This window comes from Octopus sinensis, linkage group LG1 (genome assembly GCF_006345805.1).
Source record: "Octopus sinensis linkage group LG1, ASM634580v1, whole genome shotgun sequence".
Taxonomy (NCBI): Eukaryota; Metazoa; Mollusca; class Cephalopoda; order Octopoda; family Octopodidae; genus Octopus; species Octopus sinensis.
Window position 1 is genome coordinate 208,194,201 of NC_042997.1, and position 22,447 is coordinate 208,216,647.

At 40.3% G+C, this 22,447-nt stretch overlaps 1 protein-coding gene across 1 annotated transcript in view; it reads right to left on the reverse strand.

The window, feature by feature from the left end:
• Positions 1-20,522, reverse strand: part of LOC115217639 (protein mono-ADP-ribosyltransferase PARP14-like) — a 231,251-nt gene extending 210,729 nt beyond the window's left edge. The window contains exons 1-2 of the mRNA XM_029787393.2: positions 20,282-20,522; positions 11,603-11,836 (exon numbers count right to left, since the gene is read on the reverse strand). Of these exons, the coding sequence (XP_029643253.2) occupies positions 11,603-11,836; positions 20,282-20,423 (376 nt within the window). The 5' untranslated portion in view covers positions 20,424-20,522. The remainder of the gene's footprint in view (positions 1-11,602; positions 11,837-20,281) is intronic.
• Positions 20,523-22,447: the final 1,925 nt, after the last annotated feature.

Genomic DNA, 22,447 nt, shown 5'->3' on the forward strand with positions numbered 1-22,447 from the left:
CTACGTCAATTACATCAAACCCAGAGCTCAACTACTACTTAATTTATTGACCATAAACATCACTGAGATTTTGGTTTCAAATTTTGGCACAAGGACAGCAATTTCAAGAGAGTGTCCAAGTCAATTACATAACCCCAGTGCTCAACTGGTACTTATTTTATTGACCATAAACATCACTGGAATTTTGGTTTCAAAGTTTGACACAAAACCAGCAATTCAAGAGAGTGGCTGAGTCAATTACTTCAACCCCAGTGCTCAACTGGTACTTATTTTATTGACCATAAACATCACTGGAATTTTGGTTTCAAAGTTTGGAACAAAACCAGCAATTTCAAGAGAGTGGCTGAGTCAATTACATCAACCCCAGTGCTCAGCTGGTACTTATTTTATTGACCATAAACATCACTGGAATTTTGGTTTCAAAGTTTGGCACAAAACCAGCAATTTCAAGAGAGTGGCTAAGTCAATTCCTTCAACCCCAGTGCACAACTGGTACTTATTTTATTGACCATAAACATCACTGGAATTTTGGTTTCAAATTTTGGCACAAAACCAGCAATTTCAAGGGAGTGACTGAGTCAATTACTTCAACACCAGTGCTCAACTGGTACTTATTTTATTGACCAAAAACATCTCTGGAATTTTGGTTTCAAATTTTGGCACAAGGTCAGCAATTTCAGGAGAGTGACTAAGTCAATTACATCAACCCCAGTGCGCAACTGGTACTTATTTTATTGACCATAAACATAACTGGAATTTTGCTTGCAAATTTTGGTACAAGGCCAGCAATTTCAGGAGACTGTCTAAGTCAATTACATAAAACCCAGTGCTCAACTGGTACTTATTTTATTGACCATAAACATCTCTGGAATTTTGGTTTCAAATTTTGGCACAAGGCCAGCAATTTCAGGAGAGTGACTAAGTCAATTACATCAACCCCAGTGATCAACCGGTACTTATTTTATTGACCATAAACATCACTGGAATTTTGGTTTCAAATTTTGGCACAAAACCAGCAATTTCATGAGAGTGGCTAAGTCAATTACATCAACCCCAGTGCTCAACTGGTACTTATTTTACTCACCATAAACTTCACTCGAATTTTGGTTTCAAATTTTGGCACAAGAACTGCAATTTCAGGAGAGTGGCAAAGTCAATTAGATCAACCCCAGTGCTCAACTGGTACTTATTTTATTGACCATAAACATCACTGGAATTTTGCTTTCAAATTTTGGCACAAGGCCAGTAATTTAAGTAGAGTGGCTACGTCAATTACATCAACCCCAGAGCTCAACTAGTACTTATTTTATTGACCATAAACATCACTGAGATTTTGGTTTCAAAGTTTGGCACAAAACCAGCAATTTCAAGAGAATGGCTGAGTCAATTACATCAACCCCAGTGCTCAGCTGGTACTTATTTTATTGACCATAAACATCACTGGAATTTTGGTTTCAAAGTTTGGCACAAAACCAGCAATTTCAAGAGACTGGCTGAGTCAATTACTTCAACCCCAGTGCTCAACTGGTACTTATTTTATTGACCATAAACATCACTGCAATTTTGGTTTCAAAGTTTGGCACAAAACCAGAAATTTCAAGAGAGTGGCAAACTCAATTCCTTCAACCCCAGTGCACAACTGGTACTTATTTTATTGACCAGAAACATTACTGGAATTTTGGTTTCAAAGTTTGGCACAAAACCAGCAAGTTCAAGAGAGTGGCTGAGTCAATTACTTCAACCCCAGTGCTCAACTGCTACTTATTTTATTGACCATAAACATCACTGGAATCTTGGTTTCAAAGTTTGGCACAAAACCAGCAATTTCAAGGGAGTGGCTGAGTCAATTACTTCAACCCCAGTGCTCAACTGCTACTTATTTTATTGACCATAAACATCTCTGGAATTTTGGTTTCAAATTTTGGCACAAAACCAGCAATTTCAAGAGAGTGGCTGAGTCAATTACATCAACCCCAGTGCTCAACTGGTACTTATTTTATTCACCATAAACTTCACTGGAATTTTGGTTTCAAATTTTGGCACAAGACCAGCAATTTCAAGAGAGTGGCAAAGTCAATTACATCAACCCCAGTGCTCAACTGGTACTTATTTTATTGACCATAAACATCTCTGGAATTTTGGTTTCAAATTTTGGCACAAAACCAGCAATTTCATGAGAGTGGCTGAGTCAATTACATCAACCCCAGTGCTCAACTGGTACTTATTTTATTCACCATAAACTTGACTGGAATTTTGGTTTCAAATTTTGGCACAAGACCAGCAATTTCAAGAGAGTGGCACAGTCAATTACATCAACCCCAGTGCTCAACTGGTACTTATTTTATTGACCATAAACATCTCTGGAATTTTGGTTTCAAATTTTGGCACAAAACCAACAATTTCAAGAGAGTGGCTGAGTCAATTACTTCAACCCCAGTGCTCAACTGCTACTTATTTTATTGACCATAAACATCTCTGGAATTTTAGTTTCAAAGTTTGGCACAAAACCAGCAATTTCAAGAGAGTGGCTGAGTCAATTACTTCAACCCCAGTGCTCAACTGCTACTTATTTTATTGACCATAAACATCTCTGGAATTTTGGTTTCAAATTTTGGCACATGGCCAGCAATTTCAGGAGAGGGGCAAAGTCAATTAGATCAACCCCAGTGATCAAGTGGTACTTATTTTATTGACCATTAACATCACTGGAATTTTGCTTTCAAATTTTGGCACAAGGCCAGTAATTTAAGTAGAGTGGCTACGTCAATTACATCAAACCCAGAGCTCAACTAGTACTTATTTTATTGACCATAAACATCACTGAGATTTTGGTTTCAAATTTTGGCACAAGGACAGCAATTTCAAGAGAGTGTCCAAGTCAATTACATAAACCCCAGTGCTCAACTGGTACTTATTTTATTGACCATAAACATCACTGGAATTTTGGTTTCAAAGTTTGACACAAAACCAGCAATATCAAGAGAGTGGCTGAGTCAATTACTTCAACCCCAGTGCTCAACTGGTACTTATTTTATTGACCATAAACATCACTGGAATTTTGGTTTCAAAGTTTGGCACAAAACCAGCAATTTCAAGAGAGTGGCTGAGTCAATTACATCAACCCCAGTGCTCAGCTGGTACTTATATTATTGACCATAAACATCACTGGAATTTTGGTTTCAAAGTTTGGCACAAAACCAGCAATTTCAAGAGAGTGGCAAAGTCAATTCCTTCAACCCCAGTGCACAACTGGTACTTATTTTATTGACCATAAACATCACTGGAATTTTGGTTTCAAATTTTGGCACAAAACCAGCAATTTCAAGAGAGTGACTGAGTCAATTACTTCAACACCAGTGCTCAACTGGTACTTATTTTATTGACCATAAACATCTCTGGAATTTTGGTTTCATATTTTGGCACAAGGCCAGCAATTTCAGGAGAGTGACTAAGTCAATTACATCAACCCCAGTGCTCAACTGGTACTTATTTTATTGACCATAAACATAACTGGAATTTTGCTTGCAAATTTTGGTACAAGGCCAGCAATTTCAGGAGACTGTCTAAGTCAATTACATAAAACCCAGTGCTCAACTGGTACTTATTTTATTGACCATAAACTTCTCTGGAATTTTGGTTTCAAATTTTGGCACAAGGCCAGCAATTTCAGGAGAGTCACTAAGTCAATTACATCAACCCCAGTGATCAACCGGTACTTATTTTATTGACCATAAACATCACTGGAATTTTGGTTTCAAATTTTGGCACAAAACCAGCAATTTCATTAGAGTGGCTAAGTCAATTACATCAACCCCAGTGCTCAACTGGTACTTATTTTACTCACCATAAACTTCACTGGAATTTTGGTTTCAAATTTTGGCACAAGAACTGCAATTTCAGGAGAGTGGCAAAGTCAATTAGATCAACCCCAGTGCTCAACTGGTACTTATTTTATTGACCATAAACATCACTGGAATTTTGCTTTCAAATTTTGGCACAAGGCCAGTAATTTAAGTAGAGTGGCTACGTCAATTACACCAACCCCAGTGCTCAACTAGTACTTATTTTATTGACCATAAACTCACTGAATTTTGGTTTCAAAGTTTGGCACAAAACCAGCAATTTCAAGAGAGTGGCTGAGTCAATTACTTCAACCCCAGTGCTCAACTGGTACTTATTTTATTGACCATAGACATCACTGGAATTTTGGTTTCAAAGTTTGGCACAAAACCAGAAATTTCAAGAGAGTGGCAAACTCAATTCCTTCAACCCCAGTGCACAACTGGTACTTATTTTATTGACCAGAAACATTACTGGAATTTTGGTTTCAAAGTTTGGCACAAAACCAGCAAGTTCAAGAGAGTGGCTGAGTCAATTACTTCAACCCCAGTGCTCAACTGCTACTTATTTTATTGACCATAAACATCACTGGAATTTTGGTTTCAAAGTTTGGCACAAAACCAGCAATTTCAAGGGAGTGGCTGAGTCAATTACTTCAACCCCAGTGCTCAACTGCTACTTATTTTATTGACCATAAATATCTCTGGATTTTTGGTTTCAAATTTTGGCACAAGACCAGCAATTTCAAGGGAGTGGCAAAGTCAATTACATCAACCCCAGTGCTCAACTGGTACTTATTTTATTGACCATAAACCTCTCTGGAATTTTGGTTTCAAATTTTGGCACAAAACCAGCAATTTCATGAGAGTGGCTGAGACAATTACATCAAACCCAGTGCTCAACTGTTACTTATTTTATTCACCATAAACTTCAATGGAATTTTGGTTTCAAATTTTGGCACAAGACCAGCAATTTCAAGAGAGTGGCACAGTCAATTACATCAACCCCAGTGCTCAACTGGTACTTATTTTATTGACCATAAACATCTCTGGAATTTTGGTTTCAAATTTTGGCACAAAACCAGCAATTTCAAGAGAGTGGCTAAGTCAATTACTTCAACCCCAGTGCTCAACTGCTACTTATTTTATTGACCATAAACATCTCTGGAATTTTGGTTTCAAAGTTTGGCACAAAACCAGCAAGTTCAAGAGAGTGGCTGAGTCAATTACTTCAAATCCAGTGCTCAACTGCTACTTATTTTATTGACCATAAACATCACTGGAATTTTGGTTTCAAAGTTTGGCACAAAACCAGCAATTTCAAGGGAGTGGCTGAGTCAATTACTTCAACCCCAGTGCTCAACTGCTACTTATTTTATTGACCATAAACATCTCTGGATTTTTGGTTTCAAATTTTGGCACAAGACCAGCAATTTCAAGAGAGTGGCAAAGTCAATTACATTAACCCCAGTGCTCAACTGGTACTTATTTTATTGACCATAAACCTCTCTGGAATTTTTGTTTCAAATTTTGGCACAAAACCAGCAATTTCATGAGAGTGGCTGAGTCAATTACATCAACCCCAGTGCTCAACTGGTACGTATTTTATTGACCATAAACTTCACTGGAATTTTGGTTTCAAATTTTGGCACAAGACCAGCAATTTCAAGAGAGTGGCACAGTCAATTACATCAACCCCAGTGCTCAACTGGTACTTATTTTATTGACCATAACATCTCTGGATTTTTGGTTTAAAATTTTGGCACAAAACCAGCAATTTCAAGAGAGTGGCTATGTCAATTACTTCAACCCCAGTGCTCAACTGCTACTTATTTTATGACCATAAACATCTCTGGAATTTTGGTTTCAAAGTTTGGCACAAAACCAGCAATTTCAGAGAGTGGTGCTGAGTCAATTACTTCAACCCCAGTTCTCAACTGCTACTTATTTTATTGACCATAAACATCTCTGGATTTTTGGTTTCAAAGTTTGGCACAAAACCAGCAATTTCAATGAGAGTGGCTGAGTCAATTACATCAACCCCAGTGCTCAGCTGGTACTATTTTATTGACCATAAACATCACTGGAATTTTGGTTTCAAAGTTTGGCACAAAACCAGCAATTCATGAGGTGGCTGAGTCAATTACATCAACCCCAGTGCTCAACTGGTACTTATTTTATTCACCATAAACTTCACTGGAATTTGGTTTCAAATTTTGGCACAAGACCAGCAATTTCAAGAGAGTGGCAAAGTCAATTACATCAACCCCAGTGCTCAACTGGTACTTATTTTATTGACCATAAACATAACGGGAATTTTGCTTTCAAATTTTGGTACATGGCCAGCAATTTCAGGAGAGTGGCAAAGTCATTAGATCAACCCCAGTGATCAAGGGTACTTATTTTATTGACCATAAACATCACTGGAATTTACTTTCAAATTTTGGCACAAGGCCAGCAATTTAATTAGAGGGCTACGTCAATTACATCAAACCCAGAGCTCAACTAGTACTTATTTTATTGACCATAAACATCACTGAGATTTTGGTTTCAAATTTTGGCACAAGGACAGCAATTTCAAGAGAGTGTCCAAGTTAATTACATAACCCCAGTGTGCTCAACTGGTACTTATTTTATTGACCATAAACATCACTGGAATTTTGGTTTCAAAGTTTGGCACAAAAGCAATTTCAAGAGAGTGGCTGAGTCAATTACATCAACCCCAGTGCTCAGCTGGTACTATTTTATTGACCATAAACATCACTGGAATTTTGGTTTCAAAGTTTGGCACAAAACCAGCAATTTCAAGAGAGTGGCAAAGTCAATTCCTTCAACCCCAGTGCACAACTGGTACTTATTTTATTGACCATAAACATCACTGGAATTTTGGTTTCAAATTTTGGCACAAAACCAGCAATTTCAAGAGAGTGACTGAGTCAATTACTTCAACACCAGTGCTCAACTGGTACTTATTTTATTGACCATAAACATCTCTGGAATTTTGGTTTCAAATTTTGGCACAAGGCCAGCAATTTCAGGAGAGTGACTAAGTCAATTACATCAACCCCAGTGCTCAACTGGTACTTATTTTATTGACCATAAACATAACTGGAATTTTGCTTGCAAATTTTGGTACAAGGCCAGCAATTTCAGGAGACTGTCTAAGTCAATTACATAAAACCCCAGTGCTCAACTGGTACTTATTTTATTGACCATAAACATCTCTGGAATTTGGTTTCAAATTTTGGCACAAGGCCAGCAATTGCAGGAGAGTGACTAAGTCAATTACATCAACCCCAGTGATCAACCGGTACTTATTTTTTGACCATAACCATCACTGGAATTTTGGTTTCAAATTTTTGCACAAAAAACAGCAATTCATGAGTGTGGCTGAGTCAATTACATCAACCCCAGTGCTCAATGGTACTTTTTTTACTCACCATAAACTTCACTGGAATTTTGGTTTCAAATTTGGCACAGAACTGCAATTTCAGGAGAGTGGCAAAGTCAATTAGATCAACCCCAGTGCTCAATGGTACTTATTTTATTGACATAAACATCACTGGAATTTTGCTTTCAAATTTTGGCACAAGGCCAGTAATTTAAGTAGAGTGGCTACGTCAATTACATCAACCCCAGAGCTCGACTAGTACTTATTTTATTGACCATAACGTCACTGAGATTTTGGTTTCAAAGTTTGGCACAAAACCAGCAATTTCAAGAGAGTGGCTGAGTCAATTACATCAACCCCAGTGCTCAGCTGGTACTTATTTTATTGACCATAAACATCACGGGAATTTTGGTTTCAAAGTTTGGCACAAAACCAGCAATTTCAAGAGAGTGGCTGAGTCAATTACTTCAACCCCAGTGCTCAACTGGTACTTATTTTATTGACCATAAACATCACTGGAATTTTGGTTTCAAAGTTTGGCACAAAACCAGCAATTTCAAGAGAGTGGCAAACTCAATTCCTTCAACCCCAGTGCACAACTGGTACTTATTTTATTGACCAGAAACATTACTGGAATTTTGGTTTCAAAGTTTGGCACAAAACCAGCAATTTCAAGAGAGTGGCTGAGTCAATTACTTCAACACCAGTGCTCAACTGGTACTTATTTTATTGACCATAAACATCTCTGGAATTTTGGTTTCAAATTTTGGCACAAGGCCAGCAATTTCAGGAGAGTGACTAAGTCAATTACATGAACCCCAGTGATCAACTGGTACTTATTTTATTGACCATAAACCTCACTGGAATTTTGGTTTCAAAGTTTGGCACAAAATCAGCAATTTCAAGAGAGTGGCAAAGTCAATTCCTTCAACCCCAGTGCACAACTGGTACTTATTTTATCGACCATAAACATCACTGGAATTTTGACTCCAAATTTTGGCACAAGGCCAGCAATTTCAGGAGAGTGTCCAAGTCATTCACATTAACCCCAGTGCTCAAGTGGTACCTATTTTATTGACCATAAACATCACTGGAATTTTGCTTTCAAATTTTAGCACAAGGCCAGGAATTTCAGGACATTGGCTAAGTCAATTACATCAACCCCAGTGCTCAAGTGGTACTTATTTTATTGACCATAAACATCACTGGAATTTTGGTTTCAAATTTTGGCACAAGGGCAGCAATTTCAGGAGAGTGTTCAAGTCAATTACATCAACCCCAGTGCTCAACTGGTACCTATTTTATTGACCATAAACATCTCTGGAACTTTGCTTTCAAATTTTGGCACAAGGCCAGGAATGTCAGGAGAGTGGCAAAGTCAATTACATCAACCCCAGTGCTCAACTGGTACTTATTTTATTGACCATAAACATAACTGGAATTTTGCTTTCAAATTTTGGTACAAGGCCAGCAATTTCAGGAGAGTGGCAAAGTCAATTAGATCAACCCCAGTGCTCTACTGGTACTTATTTTATTGACCATAAACATCACTGGAATTTTGCTTTCAAATTTTGGCACAAGGCCAGTAATTTAAGTAGAGTGGCTAAGTCAATTACATCAACCCCAGAGCTCAACTAGTACTTATTTTATTGACCATAAACATCACTGAGATTTTGGTTTCAAATTTTGGCACAAGGCCAGCAATTTCAGGAGAGTGTCTAAGTCAATTACATAAACCCCAGTGCTCAACTGGTACTTATTTTATTGACCATAAACATCACTGGAATTTTGGTTTCAAAGTTTGGCTCAAAACCAGCAATTTCAAGAGAGTGGCTGAGTCAATTACTTCAACCCCAGTGCTCAACTGGTACTTATTTTATTGACCATAAACATCTCTGGAATTTTGGTTTCAAATTTTGGCACAAGGCCAGCAATTTCAGGAGAGTGTCCAAGTCAATTACATTAACCCCAGTGCTCAAGTGGTACTTATTTTATTGACCATAAACATCACTGGAATTTTGGTTTCAAAGTTTGGCACAAGGCCAGCAATTTCAGGAGAGTGACTAAGTCAATTACATGAACCCCAGTGATCAACTGGTACTTATTTTATTGACCATAAACCTCACTGGAATTTTGGTTTCAAAGTTTGGCACAAAACCAGCAAGTTCAAGAGAGTGGCAAAGTCAATTCTTTCAACCCCAGTGCACAACTGGTACTTATTTTATTGACCATAAACATCACTGGAATTTTGCTTTCAAATTTTGGCACAAGGCCAGCAATTTCAGGAGAGTGTCCAAGTCAATTACATTAACCCCAGTGCTCAAGTGGTACTTATTTTATTGACCATAAACATCACTGGAATTTTGGTTTGAAATTTTGGCACAAGGGCAGCAATTTCAGGAGAGTGTCTAAGTCAATTACATCAACCCCAGTGCACCACTGGTACTTTTTTTATTGACCATAAACATCACTGGCATTTTGCTTTCAAATTTTGGCAAAAGGCCAGCAATTTCAGGAGAGTGTACAAGTCAATTACATCAACCCCAGTGCTCAACTGGTACTTATTTTATTGACCATAAACATCTCTGGAATTTTGGTTTCAAATTTTGGCACAAAACCAGCAATTTCAAGAGAGTGGCTGAGTCAATTACATCAACCCCAGTGCTCAGCTGGTACTTATTTTACTGACCATAAACATCACTGGAATTTTGGTTTCAAAGTTTTGCACAAAACCAGCAATTTCAGGACATTGGCTAAGTCAATTACATCAACCCCAGTGCTCAACTGGTACTTATTTTATTGACCATAAACATCACTGGAATTTTGGTTTCAAAGTTTGGCACAAAACCAGCAATTTCAAGAGAGTGGCTGAGTCAATTACTTCAACCCCAGTGCTCAACTGCTACTTATTTTATTGACCATAAACATCACTGGAATTTTGCTCCCATATTTTGGCACAAGGCCAGCAATTTCAGGAGAGTGTCCAAGTCAATTACATTAACCCCAGTGCTCAACTGGTACCTATTTTATTGACCATAAACATCACTGGAATTTGGGTTTCAAATTTTGGCACAAAACCAGAAATTTCATGGGAGTGGCTAAGTCAATTACTTCAACCCCAGTGCTCAACTGGTACTTATTTTATTGACCATAAACATCACTGGAATTTTGGTTTCAAATTTTGGCACAAGGCCAGCAATTTCAGGAGAGTGTCCAAGTCAATTACATTAACCCCAGTGCTCAAATGGTACCTATTTTATTGACCATAAACATCACTGGAATTTTGGTTTCAAATTTTGGCACAAAACCAGCAATTTCAAGAGAGTGTCCAAGTCAATTACTTCAACCCCAGTGCTCAACTGGTACTTATTTTATTGACCATAAACATCACTGGAATTTTGGTTTCAAATTTTGGCACAAGGCCAGCAATTTCAGGAGAATAGCTAAGTCAATTACATCAACCCCAGTGCTCAACTGGTACTTATTTTATTGACCATAAACATCTCTGGAATTTTGTTTTCAAAATTTGGCACAAGGCCAGCAATTTCAGGAGAGTGGCTAAGTCAATTACATCAACCCCAGTGCTCAACTGGTACTTATTTTATTGACCATAAACATCACTGGAATTTTGCTTTCAAATTTTGGCACAAGGCCAGCAATTTCAGGAGAATGGCTAAGTCAATTACATCAAACCCAGTGCTCAACTGGTACTTATTTTATTCACCATAAACATCACTGGAATTTTCCTTTCAAATTTTGGCACAAGGCCAGTAATTTAAGTAGAGTGGCTAAGTCAATTACATCAACCCCAGTGCTCAACTGGTACTTATTTTATTGACCATAAACATCACTGAGATTTTGGTTTCAAATTTTGGCACAAGGCCAGCAATTTCAGGAGAGTGTCTAAGTCAATTACATCAACCCCAGTGCACAACTGGTACTTATTTTATTGACCACAAACATCACTAAAATTTCGCTTTCAAATTTTGGCACAAGGCCAGCAATTTCAGGAGAGTGTCTCTGTCAATTACATCAACCCCAGTGCTCAACTGGTACTTATTTTATTGACCATAAACATCACTGGAATTTTGGTTTCAAATTTTGGCACAAGGCCTGCAATTTCAGGAGAGTGGCTAAGTCAATTACATCAACCCCAGTGCTCAACTGGTACTTATTTTATTGACCATAAACATCACTGGAATTTTGGTTTCAAATTTTGGCACAAGGCCTGCAATTTTGAAACAGTGTCTAAGTCAAGTAGATTGACTCCAGTGCTCAACTGGTACTTATTTTATTGACCATAATTAAAAGAATGATAATAATTGATTCTGAAAGGTAGACGAGACAAAGATGGGAGAAAAAAATTACTTACCACACGGCTCTTTAAAACTTATAATGTAAGTATCAGAGGTTTGTTGTTGAAATGAAGAAATTTCTCCAGCAGAACTTTTTTTTCTGTTTCCAAAATAACTTTGAAGTCTCTCAGAGCTGACATTTGAAGAAACGTTTTTCACTTGAACACTGTTTATTTCCTTAATTCTATCCACTTTCAGTTGATTTCCTTTTAAGGGGTTGTTTTGGCACAGCTTCTGAACATTCTCAAAATCTGCAATAAATACAGTGAATGGAAATAAATAACAGATTAATTTCAACTCTTAAATGACTTTAGACGAACAAATTTAAAAATATGGAAAAAAAAAAAAACTTTGAATGTGTGCTGATGAGGTTTAATAAAGCTGAAATGGAACCATCAACAGATATTCTGGTAATAATAAACTCTCCTATGATAAAACATGGTTACTCTTCTCGTTATTTATATTCTACCGAAAGAAGACAAAAACTTTCTGACTCAAAAACTAAGTGAAAATAAAAGAGACGTGATACTCTCCCCTGAAGTACATAGATTTTCCCTTCCTCTCTCTCTCTTTCACTGCTATAATAGCAAGTCCAGCAAGCAACAAACACATGGAGATAGATTAAATTTTGGTAAAAGAATCAAACTGAAGTCAATTTACTGACGTTTTAACACATTTTACTTTTAAATGATTTTGAGAATTCTTCAAATATGGAGATTTTAGCATTAAAATGCAGTTCCAATTATTTAACAACTCCATATAGGCACAGGTGTGGCTGTGTGGTAAGATGGTTGCTTCCCAGCCATATGGTTCTGGGTTCAGTCCCACTGTGTAGCACTTGGAACAAATGTATTCTAATATAGCCTTGGGTTGACCAAAGCCTTATGAGTGGATTTGGTAGATGAAGACTAAAAGAAGCCATCTGTCTGTCTGTTAGTGTCTCCGTGCTTGTTGTAAATGAGTGTCCCTGTCATACAAGCAGTGTCCTTCATTTCCAATCTTCCTTAAAACATGTCTGGTGACTGGGAAACATTACCTTACTTGGAAATAGGTGAAGGTTGGCAACATGAAGGGCATCCACATGGTTCCAGGTTCAGTCCCACAGCATGGCATCTTGGGCAAGTGTCTCCTACTATAGCCTCAGGCCAACCAAAGCCTTGTGAGTGGATCTGGTAGGCAGGAAATGAAAGAAACCCGTTGTATATATATATATATATATATATATATATATATATCTTTATATATATAAAACTGAGAATGTGTGTCTGTCTGTTTGTCTATCTGTGTGTTTCCCTAAAACTTGAGAACTACACAACCAATTTCATTCAAATTTTACACATGCCTTACTTAGGGTCCATGTAGTTTCATGGGCAAAAAAAATTGTTCAACTTCTTGCCTAGAGCGAGCCCATTGCAATATCATATCTTCTCTACTATTTCAGTATTACGTGTTAAAAGTGAAACAAAAATATTTCTTTATTTTATGTCAGATGCTTTCACTTTAACAATAAAAATAATAATAACAATTGAATAATATGTAGTAAGTAATATTTAAAATCAAACTAAAGTATAATATAATCGTAATATAACAAAATAGCAATTGGTATAAAATTGCATCAATGACTTGAACTTGAATTAATTAAAAATAAAATTAGCGTGCAGAAATGGAATAGTCCAGATGGATAATAAGAAATTAAATTAAAGAAAAGACTATTGTCTATAAAGTATACAATGTAGAGAAAAAAGAAGATTTGAACACATGGCGGAAAGCTATTTGCGTTTATTGTAAGTTAATATATTTTTGCCGTCGTATTATTATCTCTGTTATTCTCTACTGTTTGTCTACCTGTTTTGTATATTGCTGTCTAACTGTCAAAGTCAGCCCTCGTGCGAGGACTTCGCGTTGGTGTTCCCCCCTCCGTGGGGGAAAAATATCATTTATCTTGAATTTACCAAGGGCTTGTTAAGCCAACTGTTCGAGATGGAATCCCCCATCTCTTATTCTCCCGTGACGAGTGAAGAGGAGTCTCCGGCGATGTCGCCAAGGAAAAAAGAGGCGGTGTCGCCAAAGAAAAAAGAGGCTATGTCGCCAAAGAAAAAGGAAAACCAAGCACCAGCTCCAGCAAAAAAATTCTCTGAAGTGGCCGGAAAAAAGATCAAAAAAATAAATGTGGAAGATTTGAAAAAATATGCGGACTGTGTCACAAAAGAGGGCACGGAAGTGACAGTGGTCACAAACGTCCAAAAACACGATGAAATAGAAAAAAAAAGAATAATCTATAAGACATTTAACACGACGACAAAAATGATACAAAAAATTGAAGAAAAAAAAATAGAGAATTGTCTAAAACCATTAATGGACAAGATAACTTAGATTAACAGAGGAAAGAGATACGGCACAGTGGAGGTGCATTTTACTACAGAGGAGATAGCAAAAAAACTATCTATGGAGCCGATTAAAGCGGAGAACATTGTTCTCCTCCCCTTGTATAGAGGGAAAAGAACATCGAGAATCACGATGAACAACATTCCCCCAGAGGCAGATGCCAAATGTCTGGTGGCAGCAGTGATGGTAGGCCTGGAGGAAAAAATAAACATCCTCCAGGCCACAGTGGAGGAAGAGGAATTTTGGAAAGGGCAGAAAATAGTAATAGCCATTCAGGCGGAAGTTCAAACACTGGAGGAGATTCCAGAAACTTTAAAAATAAGTGAAGAAGAGAGAATAACAGTTTTCGTGGAGGGCAGAAAGCCGAGGTGCTTCGGCTGCGGCAAGAAGGGTCATGTAAGGGCGGAATGCCAACCCCAACCCAAACCGCAGGAAGCACCTCAGCCAGGTGGAAAAGAAGATAAAGTGTCACCAGAAGCAGCGCCGGGCGGCCCAGAAGGGACGACTGAAGGTGTGGAGGTGACGGAGACAGCAGAACCAGCGGCGGAGGAAAATAAGAGCGAGGAAAAGAAAAATGAGGAGGGGTGGGCAAAAATCACCAGAAAAAAAAGAAAAACGGAAACCACCCCTCCCAGAGTGAACTTAAAAAAGAAAAGAGAGTCGATGACCTCATATATGGCCGTGAAGGCATCAAACAACAGACTCGGGAACGTATTGGCAGCTATGGCCAAAGTGGAGAGAATAGGGAAAAAGAACAACTATGTAGTTTACAGAATAGGCCGGAAGGATTACGGGCGGATAAAGTCCGAATTCTTCCATGACGTAGGCCCACTTAGAATGGATGTGACATCTCCACATATATTCGAGGGCCTACGTCAGACTCCCCCACGAGGCCCTGAAAAAGAGTTAAACAAAGAAGAAAAAGAGAAAACCGAACCACTGATATAAAGGTAAGTAATGGATTGCATTTATGTTGGTTGTTTGAATGTGCGCGGCCTGGGAGCAGGCTGGAAGCAAGGTCGCTTCCTGCATGATATCAGGTCGCGTAATTTAGATGTTATTGTTGCTACAGAAACCCGGTTAGAGGGGCCAAGAGGTCTACTCCCGCTGTTTGACGGCTACGAGAGTTTTTTCTCTCCTGGCAGTCCTACTGGCAGAAGTGGGGTGTTGGTCCTAATAAAAAGAAACCGGGTTTCTGAGAAAAAGTTAATTTTTGCAGATCCAGAAGGTAGGCTGGTCGTCATGGATTTGACGTTCAGTAACGGTAAAGTTATCAGACTGGTTGCAATTTACGCACCCAACCATACAGGGCAAAGTGATTATTTTCGTGAACTAGAAAACTTTCTTGGTACTTCACATTCATTAGTTGTGCTAGGAGACTTTAACACAATTTGCAAAGCGGATGTAGATTGTGTTGGCTCGCGTTCAGATAGAAAAGGTAACAGTGGCTTCATGGAACTGCTAAGCCGCTTTGAGCTAGCAGATCCTTATAGGCTGGAATTTCCGAACGCTCCATTGTGGACATGGTCAAACAGCGATGGATCTTCCAGGTCATATTTAGATAGAATACTAATTAGAAAAGTAGACAGTAAAATAGCTAAGTGTCCACAGTTTTACCCGATCAGCTACAGTGATCATAAAATGGTCACTTGTAAGCTTGACATAGATAAGGTTAAAAATAGAGGATCCGGTTACTGGAAACTTAATACGTCCCTTTTGGCGATTAAGGAGTACAAAGACCGGATTAGGAATATAATTCAGAGGGCACTATCTGGTACCATCATTAATAACAAATGGTGGTACGCCCTCAAACGAGCCATCAAGTTTGAGTCAATTAGATATATCATAGGAGTAGTGGCTAGAGAGGCTAGAAGGGAAACTACTCTAGTTAAGGAATTAGAGGAAGCCTTGAAAACTGGCTCTGCGGCTCAGGTGGCGTCCAAGAGACTGGTGTTAAACCAGCACTTCGAGGCCAAACACATGGGCTGCATTGTCAGGGCTAGAATCCGCCATATGGGTTGTGAAGGAATCAAAGCCGTGAGATGGGCCCGAGTGGTGGAAGCACAGCATGGTAACGATGCCATGATTCGATCTTTGACGAACCAACAAGGTGAGTTGATAAACGAGCCCGAGGAGATGTGTGAGGCCTTTCAGGAGCACTTCGCTCAGCTTTTCGGTGAGTGCGGCGGACTGGATAGGAGGAGGGCCTTTACGGACCTACTCGACGGGCTGCCGTGCTTATCGGGGCGAGATGCGGAGGGCTGTGAAGGGCCAATCACGCCTGAGGAAGTGGTTGAGGCAATGGCGGACTGCGGCGCAGGCAAGGCGCCGGGTTTGGATGGTCTACCCTATGAGTTATATAAGAGTATGCCAGACTTGTTCGGGCACCTACTGGCGGAGGTCTATGCGAACTGGCAGCAGAACGGGCTTATACCCAGATCTGTGCGCCGGGGAGTAGTGACACTCGTCAGAAAGGACCCGAGCAAGGGGGAGTGCATTGATAATTTCAGGCCCATCACTCTGCTAAACACAGAGTTGAAGATTTTGGCCAAAGTGTTATCGAAAAGATTGGCGCGTGTCGCGGATGGTCTGATCGGGGAGGCACAGACATGTGCCGTTCCGGGCAGAACCATTCAGGATAATCTCCATCTAATGCGGTACACTATAGAGGGGTTTAATAGTGATTCTGGCAAGGGTGGGGCACTGGTCCATTTAGACCAATCTAAAGCATTTGATAGGGTCGACCATCGGTACCTGGTATCTGCCCTGGCACAGTTCGGGCTGAGCCTTGGCTTCCTCAGGTGGATTATACAAATTTACGATAACATCGACTCGGTAGTTCGGGTGAACGGCTTCTTGTCGAAGCCATTCAACATCAAGCGCTCGGTTCGTCAAGGGTGTCCGCTCTCCCCGCTTTTGTACATGATGGCTCTTGAGCCATTACTGCGAAAACTGAGCGGCATCCCGAGACAGCCAGGTAGTGGAAAATCAGTGTCAGCGTACGCGGATGACATCACCATCATCGTAACCGAAATGGACCACCTATGTAAAGTAGGCAAGGCCATAGAGGTTTACGAGACGGTGACAGGAGCAAAAGTTAATCGCGAAAAGTCAGTCGGCTTGCAACTCGGCACCTGGAGAGGCAAGTCGATGCCTCCGGACAGCGTCGTGGGACGTTGGACGGAGGGTCCGATTAAATTGCTAGGGGTCTGGTTCGGTCCAGACCTCCAAATAGAGAAGAATTGGGGCGAGGTAACGAGCAGGGTGGCTGCAGTAACCAAGACCTGGTCTTGGCGGTGGCTATCCCTGAAAGGGAGGGCGGAGGTGGCCAATGTGTTTATCGCATCGGTTATCACCTACCGCCTTTCCGTCGTTCCTTGCCCTGATTCGTGGTTGATCAAGTTGGAAAGACAGCTCTTCTACTTTTTGTGGAAGAGCGGGAAACCACTTGTGAAACGCTCTACTTGCTGTCAACAACCGTTAAAGGGTGGGCTAGGGATGCCTTGGCTGATGATGCGCAGACATGCGCTGAGGTTAAGACATCTGTGGCTCTACCTGGATGGTGAACGGGTGTGGTCTCCGCTAGCAAAACTGATGTTTCCCAAGTTCACTAGTTTCGGTGGATGGGAAACCTGGCTGAATCGTAGATCGAAACTTGGTACTTGGTACACGGAGTGTCGCAAGGCTCTCCTGCTATTCCGTCGCTCGGGTAACGCCTGCGGTGGGGGTTCCACCACATTCTTCTACAGAGGGTTGCTAGAGGCGGAATGTGAAGATACCTTGGGGGAAACCCTAGGTCTCGACGATAATCAGCTGGCCAGTCTGTTCCGACGTACGTTCAAGCCGAAGACACTGGACAACTTCCAGAAGTCTCTGGCATGGCAATGCTACAGAGGAGCTCTACCTGTTCGGGATAAACTCGCAAGGCACGGTGGTCAAGACAGTCCGATATGTCCAAGATGCGGGCGGGATAGGGAAACCGTCCCGCACGCTATTGTTCATTGTAGGGACATGACTGAGGTGTGGGTTTATGCCGAACAGCTGTTGTCAAGTACACGAAGAGTACAGCTGTCGACTGAGTCGATTACAAAAATTGACCCACCGGATTTCCTCGCGAATGAAGGTAAGTTTCGTTTTCTCGTTGTAGTAGCAATTGCGAAAGAGGTGATATGGAAGACGAGAATGAAAGGTCTACAGTCAGACAAGTTCATCTCCGGCCCTGGTTTGATGAATTATTTCATCTTTCACCTGAAAAGGAAGATAGGGCTGGAGAGAATATGCCTGACTAAGAGAGTGTATGAAGAACGATGGAAAGATGTAGCACGAAAGTTGCGAGTGAATGATACAACATAAATGTAAAACCAAACGTAACCAAAAGTATCAGTGGGGAGGCGGGGCTCGTGAGGTCCGAACTAAACCCGCACCCACTCCACCCGTAATGTCTTCCGGTCTGTTCCATCATTCGATTTCTTGCTATTTTTGTAATTCTCTGTAAATTTTTAAAATTCGCTTTTTTGGTAAAACCCATCCGTGTGTCTGACCCCATCATCAGATTGTATTGTCCCATCTATGCTCGCCCCTTGTGGGTAATAATAAAACAACATGGAGGAAAGCACCTTCGAAAAGTGTCTTGGTGCGACTATGAAAGGTATCTAATCAGAGGTGGTAAATTCGCCACAATAGAAGCAAGGTTCGAGTCAACGGAGCGTGCAAGGGAGTACTCGACTCGAACTTGCAAAGTGGAAATATTTTATTTTTACCTTTATATCTGGGACGTAGGATGTCTCAGAAAAGAATTTAAAATGCCCCCCCCCCCACCCAGAAGTAGAGGTAGGCTGGATTGTAGCCACACTTCTATACAAGAGGGAGGACAAGATACAATTGATCGAAATTACAAGAGACGGGCTAACAATTCCAGTCTGTTATATATTTTAAGTACTGTTATCGCCAGCGATATCAAGATATAACTTTGTATTTTGTATTTTATGTGATGTATATATATATAGATGTACATGTAATATGTACCATATATATACACATATATACATGAACTAGCACTATGACCCGGCAACGACGGGTCTTTAATGCTAGTACATATATATATATATATATATATATATATTATATATATATATATATCACTTCACTTCTCGACCAATCATACATGTTTTTCTATCTGTTGTTATTTATCTATCTAACTATTGTATCTAATTTCTCCTCTATTAATTCTGCCCGACCAAGTCTCGCTCTATCATCTATTTTCAACCTTCGCGTATTCGTCTATCGATCTTCGCCATATTTGAAGCCTGTTCCCTTAATACACTTCCGCCTTGTCCAAAAATTCCTCTTCCGGTCAATTTCTTTACTTAAGGCAGCAACATGTGCTCTCTCATTCATTCACCTAGCAGCTATAATCCCGAGCACAGATAAGTTTGAATGCTTATTTTCACTTCACTTCTCGACCAATCATACATGTTTTTCTATCTGTTGTTATTTATCTATCTAACTATTGTATCTAATTTCTCCTCTATTAATTCTGCCCGACCAAGTCTCGCTCTATCATCTATTTTCAACCTTCGCGTATTCACGGTGCACCCACCCTGCCCACCCCCACCACCAATACCGGATATCTCTATATTTCTGCTCCATCTATACCGGATGTTGTTTCTCCCACCACCATTATAGGTGTCTACTCTTCGAACCCCCCTCCTCAATACGCTATTTCACCATGCATTACCCTCTTGATATCCTACGTTCTACTTGCCTAAGAACCTGTCATCATTTCTCTGAACCACCCCTCCCCACTGGTGCTCCCCTATATTTCTGCCCCCCCCCCCCCACATAAAAAGCACCATTCGAACATGGCCGATGCCAGACCCCTCTGGCACCTGTGCAGGTGGCACGTAAAAAACACCCACTACACTCGCGGAGTGGTTGGCGTTAGGAAGGGCATCCAGCTGTAGAAACACTGCCAGACTAGACTGGAGCCTGGGGCAGTCCCTAGCTCCCCAGACCCTGGTCGAAACCTTCCAACCCGTGCTAGCGCAGAAAACGGACGTTAAACGATGATGATGATGATGATGATGATATATATGTTTTCTGTCTGTGTTTGTATACCCACCATCACTTGACAACTGATGTTGGTGTGTTTATGTCCCCAAAACTTAGCAGATCAACAAAAGAGACCAATAGAAAAAGTACAAAGATTTCTTTGACTAAAGGTGGTTAAATCAAATGACTGAAAGGTGTAAAAGAATAATAGAAAATCCAAGAAATCTTTTTCAGAACAAATCAAACTTGAAGAAACTTACCAATTTCATTTTCGCAATACACAAGAAAAGTTCCAGGTTTTCTTCCAGGGAAGACACGTACAATTTCTAATTTCCTGTTCTCTTCCAAAAAATCAGTTAACATTTTTTCCGACATGTCTTTGGGGCCATTTGACACAATCATTGCATCTTCTTGCCAGACTAGATTTTTATACCAGTCCACTTGAAGTTCATGTTTGCTTACATTATGGACCTTCTTTTTGACGACATTTTCTGCATCTGAAAATCAAAACAGCAGAAGAAATTGAGAAAATGTCATTATTTATGAGTGGAGGGCATGGTTGTGTTGGTGTAGAACCAGGTCAAAGACATTCCGACCATAAACACCCCCAAGTGTCCTTCCTTGTTTAAGATGTTAGGTGTTACATGAAGAAAATTTAACTGCCTTTTCTAGCAGATCAAGTCATCACTTAGAGGCCCCTTTGTTTGCTCTATAACCAAGAGGATTGTGAGGTTCCCTGTACAATTAATTGGTTCTAGTTCAATCCCACTGTCCAACAGCACCTTGAGCAAGTATCTTCTACCGCAGCCTCAAGATGACCAGAGCCTTGCGACTGATATTTGGAAGAGAGAAACAGTGGACATCACAGGATTTGTGTGTGTGTGAGGTATCGCCAAAAGGCAATACTTGGAGGAGGCAGTACTCAATAAAAAGCTTTATAACTAGCAGACCGTTATGTAAATAGAGAAAGATTCTTCGGATTTGAGGTGACCTGTTGTCATTAAACATCAAGGCAACATTCCTGCTGATTAATATAGAATGCAATAATTATGATGATGATGATGATGATAATGATGACGATGATGATTTCTTTTATTTGCCACAGGGCGTAAGTGAGGGGCATTACTCGGACATTTAACAATCTGTGTGTGTGGGGGGAGGGTTCACATAAAGGATGAAGGGAAAGAAAGCACCAATCAATGAACCCCACAGATCCAGGATCACCCTGACCATGAAGGGCACGAGTCCTCACCCCGGTGTTGTTCTCCACTCACCAGGTGCATGCCTAAAGGAGCTTCATTCACCCTAATCATTCTTACCAGTCAGCCACCTTCCCTCTCCACCCTCACTTTCTTTTCCAAATGGAACTTTAAAACAAAAAAGGGAAGTGGGTTTAACTGAAGTGGAAGGTGTCTTTCCTTAATTTTTTTTGGCCTCGTCCACAACACAACCCCTTTCTCTCGGGAGAGAAACATCATCTGCCCTGCTTTGTTAAAGGACAGTGATGGGGTAATCCTCAAAACAGACTCAACTCATAGCCAGATCCTTCCTATATGTGCCAACAGCTGTTCAACATGACTCTGCAGATCAGAAATGCTTGGACACTGTACGAGGGCATCTCAGTCAGTCCCATCCATAGAGTTTATGCCAGCGCTGCTCCTCGGTAGCCAGACCAAGAATTTCTGGAAACTACCTGTGTTAATTCCTGGCCTGAACGTCCTCCAAAGCAGACCAGATGCTTCATACTGGTCAACGCCTAATGTTTTCCTGAGAATGTCATTGCTCTTAGCCAACAATAGATTTCTATATATTGCTAACATGGAACTTCCATGACCACAATACTTGATTGCCAGTGAATGCCAGATGACATTCCAGATGCCATGACTCTAATCCTGGTCTTCTTTTTCTTGATCCCGGACTGCAGCTTCCACCCATCCCCCCACTTTTTCATGCTAGCATAAGTTAGACGGAGACTTTAATTTACAAAGGATTTCACAGAACAATATTCGGAGAGAGGGATCATGTGTTTCTCTATCCATATTTCATGCCTCCATTTCCTGTATCCTAGTTTGGTAGACTCACTTCTTCCATAACATTCCATTATGGCCCTTTTATCATTCTGAGATCATCTTCTTCTCAACTTTGCAGAGGTATTCGAATAAACGACAAGGTCCACCTGGATGTACAGTAGGTTGCAAAAAGGCTTTTACTTGGGGATTCAGTGTTGTGATGATAATTTTTGTTTGGCATTTCACTCATAAAGAGGACTGTGGTGTTACAACCAAAAGCAACCATCTCTAAGGCAAAAGAGACCTACTTCCCGTTGTCGTAGACCTAACCCAATAAAGGGGTCCTCTCTATCTTCTCTGGTCTCGGCAGGTACACATTATCATTACTGCTACTATCATGGATCAGTAGCACAGTGT